Below are 10,488 nucleotides of genomic sequence, written 5' to 3'. Positions count from 1 at the left end.
AAATGGGAGCTATATGTATTGCCTTAGATAAAGTTAGTATTCAATTTCAACAATTTCTCTATTTCTCTAAATCTAAATTCATTCTTTTAAAGTCTTATTTATGTATGTTTTAATGACAATCTGTTCTATAAGAAGTAGGTAGGGTCTAAATCATAAAATCAAGAAACAATTTCGAGTACTTACAGGGACCTATTCTAAGGCATTTGTGTTTATTATCTCTTTAAGTCTTCACATTAGGTATATGCAGAAGATATTATTACCCTCACTTTACTGGTTAGGAAACTGAGGTCCAAGAGACCAAGAAACTTTTCCCACAGTCATACTTAGTAAATAATGGAGCCTGGATTTCAAACCCAGGCAATCTTATTGCAGAGTTGCAGCAGTTAGCCACTGTGTAACTTATTAGAGAAACTAACTGCCTAAAGGACATTAACACTTGGTTAACATTGCCAACAATATTATCTCAAACACAACATATTAAAATCATAACTCATCGTGCCTCTGATTTCCCGCAACACTCCTCCTCCAATATACCCAATCTATCATGAAGACGTTTTCAATTCTGCCAGCAGTATCTTCATTCTTTCAAACACCCAGGCTAGATAACTTGAATTACCTCTGACTGCCCCCTCTCCTTTTTCACTTTTATCTGCAATACAGCAAGGATTTTAACTATTAAAAGTTTTGTGTCATTGTCTTCTGGGGAAGAAACTACCTGTATTAGGTATAGTCTTTTAGTGTTTCTGTTTTAATTTACATGCTGAAAAACGGAGAATAAGAAAATTTTGGAAGTGTTAATATTGTAAGCAAATAAACAATAATTTTCCAGCCACTTCCCAGTGAAGAGTAATTAAAGGTGAGACGATTAAACAATTGTATTTTTATTAGCTTTATTACTTTTAATTAGCTTTAAGCTTAAGGTAGTATCAAAGAAGAGGGCATATACTTGGCAACAGAGTATAATTAAAATCCAATGTTTACATCTAGTGCAGAAATCTTTACTTGAAACTGATGAATGCCCCGTCCCGGGACGTGTATTCCAAGATCTATTACTTTCTCCAAAGCCCTCTCCCAGAAAGGACTACAAATCCCAGAATGCCCTTTCCCCTTTCTTTTCCGCGAGAATCCTGGACTGCTAGCTCAACCAATCCCTTCATGGAGAACCTATGCTACCAGCCAATCAGAAGACGAATGGGCGCCCGAAGTCGGGAGGCGGAAGGCGACGTAAGTTTGAAATAGGAAAGTGGCGCGGCTGTGGGAGGTGGGTTTGGAGACCGGCGGTTGGTTGGTATCGGTTCAGGTCTTGTGTGGGGAAGGCTTCGGGGCTCAGGCCTCCCCAAGGTGAGGGAGGTCGGGAGCTGAGCTAGGCTCCCCGACCCGCCTGTTGCGATAGGGAAAAGTGGACTTGGGGGCGGAATGTGTTTTCCGGGGTGGCGTCTGTGAAATGCACGTCCTGTTTTCTGTTTGAGTCTGGGTGTCGCTGGGTGGGCAGCGGCGAGGCTGAAGGGTTTTGGGTTTCACCGAACGACATGTCTGTGTATTCCTGGGAAGATTTGAGGTCATTGGGAAGGTTTTAGCATTACAGAGAACTGGTGGGGTCTAGAATCTTACAGGATAGACATCTTTTACAGAGAAGAACACTGAGGCCTAGAGAGTCTAGGTGACTTGTACAGGTCCTGCACCAAACCCTTTGAACTCCTACTCCAGTCTTTATTTTACTGCAACTTTTCCTGGTCTGGGGTGGGAGGAAGAGACAGGGTAGATGTGTGGGGTCTTATCCTATTTGAGAGGATCGGCTCTCTGGTACCTGGCGATCCAGGCCAGAATTGAAAGAAAGGGTCAGCGTTGGAAGGGGTCTTAGATGTACCAATTTTACTTGTGAGAAAACGTAATCGGAGTCATTTTCCCAGGGTCACAGAGCTTGTAAGTGTCCTGTACAGTTGCACCACTAACGAATTTCTAGGAGGTAAGGGTTTCTAGAATTCTTGTTGCACCTCAACCCTAGTTCAGTCCAGGTGGCTTGATCTGCCCTGGAATATCTAGAGTTAAAAGTAAGTTGCTAACCATTTCTAGCAAAAGTCAGACTGCCAGAATATAGTTGATTGGAATATGAGCCTGATATGATTAAAGTAACAAAAATACAATGTGCGTTCTATTTGTTTTGTAGCATTGTCTTACAAAATGGTAGAGGACGAACTGGCACTGTTAGATAAAAGCATAAATGAATTTTGGAATAAATTTAAAAGCAGTGTCAGTGACACTTCCTGTCAGATGATGGCACTAAGAGATTCCTACAAGGACATCAATAAAGCATTTACAGGTACTTAAATTTAACTTGTAACATGCTATTTTTCTTTGTTTTTTAGTATTATTTCAGCTGAATTGAAATGTCAATTCCAATTTCTCTTTTAGAAAAGCTGTCTGTGAAATTAAAGGAAGAAGAACGAATGGTTCAGATGTTTCTGGAATATCAAAATGGTATGTGACAAAATGTAGATCAGTTTTGTTTAGATTAAACGTCTTTATGAAATCCTTCATACAAGTTAAACAATGTGTTCCGTGTGTGTGTATACACACATAAGAATAATAAACATATATGTATCCATAACCCAGCTTAATAAATAGAACATCCTGTGTTGACCCTCTCCCATCTTCCAGAGCTAACCTATCAATGTTTTTTTTTTATTGTGTTTTTGAATGTTACATAAATGACATCATTTTGTGTATATCCTGTCCCTTTTTTTTTCTTGGCATTGCCCTTGTGAGATTCATCTATATTGATGTATAAATTCCAGTATTTAAAAAATAATAATAATAAGTTTTTTTTTCTACATTGGAAATCACAGACTGGGAAATCACAAAAACTGGAGTTTTTTCAACTCTTTGGGTGTAGGTTTAGTATTCTGAGAGTTGTTCTCTCCATATTTTTACTACTGTTCTTGCCTTCTCATTTTTACCACTCCAGATTACCCGGAGTGGATCAGCTGCTTTTAATGAATTCTCACACACAAACCACAAGCCATATTCCACTGGACATACTAAATTTAGCAGCACCATGTTTGAAACAGTATTAAATTGCAATGTCTTTACATGGGGCACATTTTCTTTAATTTGCCCTAGTCCCGATACTTTCTTTTGCTTTGCCTTGCCTACTTTACTCATTATCAACATAACTTTGTGCTGTGTTTTTTCCTTTTTGCACTTTGAGAGTATTTTCCCACATTATTAACTTTTTGAAAATATAGTCTATCTTATTTATGTACCATATTATTTAACAATTTATTTATTAGACATTTTGGATGTTTTCAGTTTTTCACTATTGTAAGTAGCACGGAAAATAATTTTGTGTATGAAAATATCTGCACACATCTTGTTTTCTTAGGGTAGCTTTATAAAGATGAAATAACTATCAAAGGACATGAATCCCCTTAAGACTTTTGTTTTGCAATGTCAAAAATACTTTCCACAAGGACTTTGGTATTTTGTATTCTTCTCAACACTAGCTATTATTTTTGTAAACATTGTTGTAATAAATGAAAATTGGTATGTTGTTGCTTTATCTGCATTTCTGGGATTATAGAGGTTAAATTATGTTTTGTACTTACTAACCGTCTGCATTCTATGTTTCCTCTGTTTATTCCTTTATCTACTTTTTTCCCTTAGGAACTTATATTTGTGTCTTTTTTAGATTAAGAACAATAGCTCATTGTTGGGGAGGATAGTTTATAATGGTCAGAAGCAGCCTTTGAAGTCAAGACCTGAGTTTGAAGCCAGATCTTACTCTTTATTATATCCTAGCAAATAAAGCTTTAGGCAAATGAATGAACTGCTGAGTCTTTTTCCTCTTCTTTTAAAACAGAGAGTATGACCTACGGAATAGTGTTATTGTGAAACTTAAATTTATATAAAAAATTTACATAAATAAGTATAAGTTGTTGGACAAAGTACCTAGCATATAGTAGATTTTGATGCTTATTTGAATCACATATGAATTTTTTCACCTGTTCATTTTATGTAGCCAGTATATGCCTTACTTTGATTTCTTTTTGCATTTGAGTAAAAAGATCTTTCCCCATAGCGTGACTTTTATATTCACAGATACTGCCTTCTAGATTTTGTAAGATTTCATTTTGTATTTAATAAATATGTAATTAATTCTGAATTTGAGCACTGTTTAGGGAACAATCTACCTCTTGATTTAGATCTCATTTTTCATATTAATTTCCTAAACATAACAGGAATTCGTTGGGAATGCCTTTTTTTGTTTAATTGAGCTGTAAATCAGTTCTTTAAGTTGTACTCCACTTAAGTTGTATTACTAGTGTTACAATCACAGATGTTAAATCCTTTTTCTGTTGTTTTTTTTACCATATTTTCTTAAGTATTCTCACCTAAGTATTCATCATATTAAATTTTATAATTTTGTTAGATCCTCTTTTTTATATATTACATTGTGACTGTATTAAATATATGAATTTGAGAAATATTGACATCTTTATAGTATTTACAATAGGAGCATAAAGTGTTTCTCCATATATACAGGTCAAATATATCTTTCAGACAAGTTTTACATTTTTTTAAAATACAGAGCCTACATGTTTCTTGATATTCCTGAATGTTTTGTTTTTTACTAGAGTAAATAAAATTTCCTGTTTGCTTTCCTCACTCCCTTCCTTTTTTCCTTTCTATCTTTTTAGTATGTTTCAGAATCATATAGCATTAGAATTAGCTGTTTCTTCAAGGCACTGTGTAAATTTGATTGTCTTTGGTGGTGGGTTTTATTTTTGTATTTATTTGAAAGCGAGGAGCTGCAAGAGTCACGATCGTCTGATTTTCTATTTCTTGATTTAATTTGGTATTCTTTTTTAAAAAGGCATTTTGTCTTCTCATTTCCATTTTCGAAAACAAATAGGAAGGAATAGATTAGGATATTTTCTTTTTGTTCTTTTATAATTCTTTAATCATTAGGAAATATAAATTAAAACATTCTGTATTAATATGAAAGTCAATATTATGGTCTTATCTTAGATATGTATTGGAGAGTAAAGCATATATATTCTGGCTAATACTTTGTGCTTCTTACAGAGATCTGCAGGCAGAATAAACTCATTCAGGAAAAAAAAGATAAGTTGTTAAAGCTGACTGTTGAAGTAAAAGACAAAAAGCAAGAATTGGAAGTACTGACTGCAAATATCCAGGATCTTAAGGAAGAATATGCCAGGAAGAAAGAAAGTAAGTTTCCAGTTGTACACATATTTAAAACATCAATCTAAATTTCAAAGTGGTGATGGTTCACAACTATTATGTACATCTTGCCTTCTCTCCAGCTTATTGCCAAAAATAGAAAATATACCATAGGGGTATAGCCAGCCACTCATCTCTGTAAAGTGCCTGCGAAGTTAGCTAAGTGAGTTTTATTTTCTTTTGATTTAAAGGTCCTTTTGATTTCTAATATAGCCAGAGTAATAATGAAATTGATATGGGAGTTTAGTTAAGCATAGTGGGAGACAGTTTCACTAAATAAGATTTGCCTGGGAGAAGCCATAGTGTAATTTATGCAACAGACTTATTGATCACACATGCTCTGCCAGGAACCATTAAGCATGCTCTTTATGCTAGAAAGTCTTTTTGTCTAAGAAACTTTCATACTCAAATGAGTGCTTCCTGTAGAAAGGAGTCTTCTTTGCCCACAAAGTAATTCTCAAGTCTCTTGAAAATAGCAAAGTTTTGTTTTGTTAATGTGTTTTCTTATAGAGTTTGCATGCAACTCTACATTTTTCTCATTTGCTATGTGTTACTTAGAGAATAATGTGTTAACTTTAAGAATAATTCTAAACTAGTATGAAATGAAGTTGACTTCACATGAGAAATAGTTATGTTTAAAAGAATAAAATATTTTTCCAATGAAGCAATTTCTTGGCTAACTAGAAAAAGCAAATAGTGTCAAAGAAGTCTATTTCTGCCAGCCATGCAAGTCTTGGCCTATTTATTCATGCTACTACATAATAAAATAGAATAGTACCTGTACATATTTACTCACACAGTTTTTCCTTCCATCTTAAATGAACAGAAGCCCCTTTTGCTAATTGGTAGAGATAGAAACTGAATAAATGTAAGCAGATTCATTTGCCTGCCATCATTTTTATAGTTGTTTTCAAGTTTTTAAAATTAATTAAATGAGCATTATTTGTCATTTAAAATATTTGATACGGTGTATTTTTTTTTTTTTAAATCATAGCTATTTCCACTGCTAAAAAAGCTAGTGAAGAGAGGTTGAAAAGGCTGCAGAAATCTGTAGACTTGTATAAAGAGCGACTTGGACTAGAAATTCGAAAAATTTATGGTAAGTATACTAACATAAGTAAAACTTAGGAGATTATAAAGGCGGATTATAAAGATGTGTCGTTTCTTAAGTAGAGAATTAAATAATTTTTTTTTCAAAGTAAAAATATGTCATTTCCTATGACATATTTTATCACCCTAACATAATTACTGATGCTTTGGTTATATATCATCTAGTGTTTTAATAAATGCATTTTTTGGCATGGTTGCCAATGTGCAAGTATTTTTTGTTCCTTGTTTGTTTTGGTATTGTATGATTAGCATTTCTTCAGTTGTTATAGCCTGCATAGTGGTAAGTTTAAAATGGTGGTGAAATAGTTCTTTCCATTAATGTATCATGATTTATTTAGTCTTTTATCTATTTTAACATCTGTTGCTTCTAACTTAGCCTTTGGATCTTGCCTGTTATTTAGTTTTAGAAGTACTGTGGTGAATGTAGACTTCTTCATTCTTTTGTATAATTTCTATGGCATTCCCAGAGGAGTATTACCAGGTTAAAGCATTTAAGTATTATAATGGTCATTATGTGTTTACAGCAATACTTATTGTGTCGGGAGTCCCCAGGATCACCGTCAGGTTTGGTGGTTTGCCAGAAAGACTTACAGGATTCAGCATATAGTCATATTCATGGCTCAGATTTATTGCAGAAAGGATACAAAACAAATCCGCCCAAAAAAGGTTTATGGGCAAAGTCTAGAGGAAACAATGTTATCAGGTGCAAGTTTTCAACAGTCCTAAACCAGTGAAGTCACACATGATGTGTAAATTCCTCAGAACTGAATTGTGACAGTACATGTGAAGTGCTGTCTCCCAGGGAAGCTTGTGTTGGTTTTCCCTGAACTTCACTCCATGCATCTTTTCCCTTTGCTGATTCTGCTGTACCCTTTCACTATAATAAATCAGAGCCCTGAGGATGACCATATGTTGAGCCCTATGAGTTCTATTGAATCTTCAAACCTGAGGTGGTCTTGGGGACCTCTAGCACACCAGCCAGGGACCATCCTTGCAAGCAGACCTTTCTAAGATTCTGAGGATAGCAGTCCTTTCGTGTCTGGTTTATTGCCCTTGGCATAACATTTTCAAGGTTTATTCATGTTGTGGCATGTGTCAAGTTCATTCCTCTTCATTGAATAGTATTCCATTGTATGTGTATATGTATAACACATCTTGTTTATCCATTCATCTATTGGTGGACACTGCTATTGTCACCTTTTGGCTACTATAAAAAATGAATGCTGCTGTGAACATGGGTATAGTTACCTATTTGAGTTTCTATTTTCATTTCTTAAGAGTATATACCAAGCAATGGAAATGCTGGATCATATTGTAATTCTTTGTTTAAACTTTCAGGGAACTGCCCAACTATTTTGCACAGCAGTAGCACTATTTTACTTTCCCACTAGCAATATAAAAGGGTTCTGATTTCTTTACATCTTCATCAACACTTTTGTTGTTGTTGTTGTTATAGCTGTCTTAGTAGGTTTGAAATGGTATCTCATTGTAGTTTTGGTTTGCAGTTCCCCAGTGATTAGTGGTGTTGAGCATCTTTTCATGTGTTTATTGGTCATTGTATCTATTCTTTGGAGGAATGTCTTTGTAAGTCCTCAGTCCATTTTTGAATTGGGTTGTTCTTTTTGTTGTCCAGTTGTAGGAGTTTTTTTATACATCCTATGTGTTAAACTCATATCAGAGATATGATTTGCAAATATTTTCTCTTATTCTGTGTTATCTTTTTTCTCTCTTGGTATTGTTCTTTAAAAGCCAAGTTTTTAATTTTGATCAAGTCCAATTTATTTTTTTCTTTTGTTGTTTGTGCCTTTATTGTCACTTAAACTACAATACATTTTAAAACTAATTTGTATCTTGTACATTTGGAGACATTGGTTAAGTGAATATATATACTTGGCAGTATAGATAACTGATCAGAGACAGAGATAAGAAAGCTCATCTCCATTGAAAGCTTTGGTACAATAAAATATTCTGATATTAAATAGATAATCTTTTCTTTCAGGTGATAAATTGCAGTTTATATTCACTAATATTGACCCAAAGCATCCTGATAGCCCATTTATGTTTTGCCTGCACCTAAATGAAGCAAGGGACTATGAAGGTATTTCCTCCTCTCTATAACTGGCATTTAAGATTGGCATCCCAAAATGTTATTTGAATTGGAATATAAAGTAATACGAAGAAAGTAATATTCCCACAAGCTATTGTTTTCTAGTCTTGTTTTTTTACGATATTCTAAAGGCTATGACAATAGTTTTGATTTATAGATATTATAATAATATTTTTTCCCAAAAATCAATTTTACAGAATTACTCTATCCTATATATTGATAATTTAGCCAAGTTACTGATTCCGTAGCAGGTTTTTGATTTATGGAGAACATATGTGATTGCTGATAGTGTGACTAAGAAGAAAATGGAAATATATTTATCTCTTTTTTTATTCTAATTACCCTTTTAAAGTAATTTATTGGAATTCAGGAAATGGTTCTCAGCTTTTTATACCTGTGGTTTCATATTAAAGCATCTATAGGAGACACACACTCAGGTGAACAGCTTAGTTGGCTCCCTAATGTGCCCTGATGACTCAATTCCTATTCCAATGGAATTTATATTTTAGGAATCAGATTCATATACAAATATTTGGCTTTTTCTCTCTATATAAACATCTAATTTAATGAGTGCCGAATTTTAAAAAGCAATCTCAAAAAACCTCTTACCTAGCTTTTTAATTTTCTTTAAGTTGGATATCCTTTATTGCTACTTACTTTCATAGTATTTGATAGTGTATTTAAAAAGAAACTACAGTTTAATCTTGAACCAAGTACTCTTTTCTGTTGTTTCTCTGCTTGGTCATGGGCCTGTTTCCTAAGCAGTCTCTACCAAAGAGCTGGATATCTGCTACAGTCGAATTTCTTCCTCTTGAACAAGGGACAAGATTAATAGTAGGGAACGCTGGATCATTTCTTTTGACTGCCCTCTCTGGAGACTTGCTTGCTCCCAATATGTACCACCTGGTACAACTACATAAGAGTTACATATGTTATTTGTGACTTGGAGTATCACTTGTTTAGTAGGCAATGCAAATACAACTTTTGGAATAGCAATCACATTTTCAAATGACTTCCATTTCATTTGTGAAACTTTAGGGTTTTTTCTCCGTAATTGTAAATATTAAGGGTTGGCATTGAAAGTTGTTCTTTTTTGATCCAGTGGTCAGAAACTAGAAGTCAGGCTAAAGTTTTGCAGAGTAAACTTACTTAACAGTTAAAAAAAAAAACCTGTTAAAACAGTGTAAATAGTTAAAATATATAGGAAAGATGATGGGAAATGGCGTTCTGTTTTTTATCATTAAGCTCTTCAATCTCTTGACTTCTGTTTAAAGCAAGACTGTAGTGCATAGATTTGAACATTTAGAGATTAAACAAAGGAAAGTTCCAAAATAGTTGGGATATGAAAATCAAGTGGATCTATCATCATGTGCTCAAAGCAGTTCAATAAAATGGAATTAAAATGATTTGAATCAGATGAAAGCATCTAAATTAGAAATACTTCTCTTCCATAAAAAAAGAAAATCTCATTCACATTGTCTTTTTTTTTCCTTCTAGTGTCAGATAGTGCTCCTCAACTTGAGTGCCTAGCAGAATTTCAAGAGAATGTAAGAAAGACCAAAAACTTTTCGGCTTTTCTTGCCAATGTTCGGAAAGCTTTTAGTACTATGGATTAAAATTAATGTATAAATAGTATATGAGAACTGTTTATTTTCCTTTCCTATCATGTATCTCTTTTAAAAGAAATTCTCATTATTCGTTGTTTGCTTTATAGTCCTTTTGTATTTTTTAAATATTTCTGTGGTGTATTTCTTTGAAATATTAATTAAAACCTTAGGAAATAAAATTTATAAAGTCAAATGTGTGTTTTTTTGTTTTTTTTTGTTTTGTTTTGTTTTTATGAAAGATAATATATATACACACATGCAGTTGACCCGTGAACAACGTGGATTTGAACTGTGCAGGTCCACTTATATGTCGATTTTTTCCAATAAATATACAATTAGTCATCCATATCCCTGGGTTTCACATCTGTGGATTCAACCAAGCATGGATGGAAAACAGTATTTTCAACCCACCATTGGGAA

The 10,488-nt window shown here is 33.8% G+C and overlaps 1 protein-coding gene across 4 annotated transcripts; it reads left to right on the top strand.

Moving 5' to 3' along the window:
* The first annotated feature begins 1,152 nt into the window (after nucleotides 1–1,152).
* On the top strand, nucleotides 1,153–10,147 carry SPC25 (SPC25, NDC80 kinetochore complex component). Of its 4 annotated transcripts, XM_015596429.2 has the most exons (8): nucleotides 1,259–1,341; nucleotides 1,911–1,966; nucleotides 2,168–2,320; nucleotides 2,413–2,478; nucleotides 5,086–5,232; nucleotides 6,239–6,343; nucleotides 8,354–8,452; nucleotides 9,959–10,147. In XM_015596429.2, the coding sequence occupies exons 3-8, from the start codon at nucleotides 2,182–2,184 to the stop codon at nucleotides 10,075–10,077; spliced, it is 675 nt and encodes a 224-aa protein (XP_015451915.1). In that variant the 5' UTR covers nucleotides 1,259–1,341; nucleotides 1,911–1,966; nucleotides 2,168–2,181; the 3' UTR covers nucleotides 10,078–10,147. The 4 variants fall into 4 exon arrangements, with proteins under 4 accessions (XP_024895326.1, XP_015451914.1, XP_006921224.1 ...); XM_025039558.1 differs by lacking the exons at nucleotides 1,259–1,341; nucleotides 1,911–1,966 and adding an exon at nucleotides 1,153–1,224; XM_015596428.2 differs by lacking the exon at nucleotides 1,911–1,966 and having other exon boundaries at nucleotides 1,199–1,261.
* Nucleotides 10,148–10,488: the final 341 nt, after the last annotated feature.

The sequence above is a fragment of the Pteropus alecto genome, unplaced genomic scaffold, assembly GCF_000325575.1.
Source record: "Pteropus alecto unplaced genomic scaffold, ASM32557v1 scaffold3, whole genome shotgun sequence".
In the NCBI taxonomy this organism is placed as follows: domain Eukaryota; kingdom Metazoa; phylum Chordata; class Mammalia; order Chiroptera; family Pteropodidae; genus Pteropus; species Pteropus alecto.
Note: the sequence above shows the minus strand (reverse complement) of the source record. Positions and strands in the feature narration are given on the sequence as shown.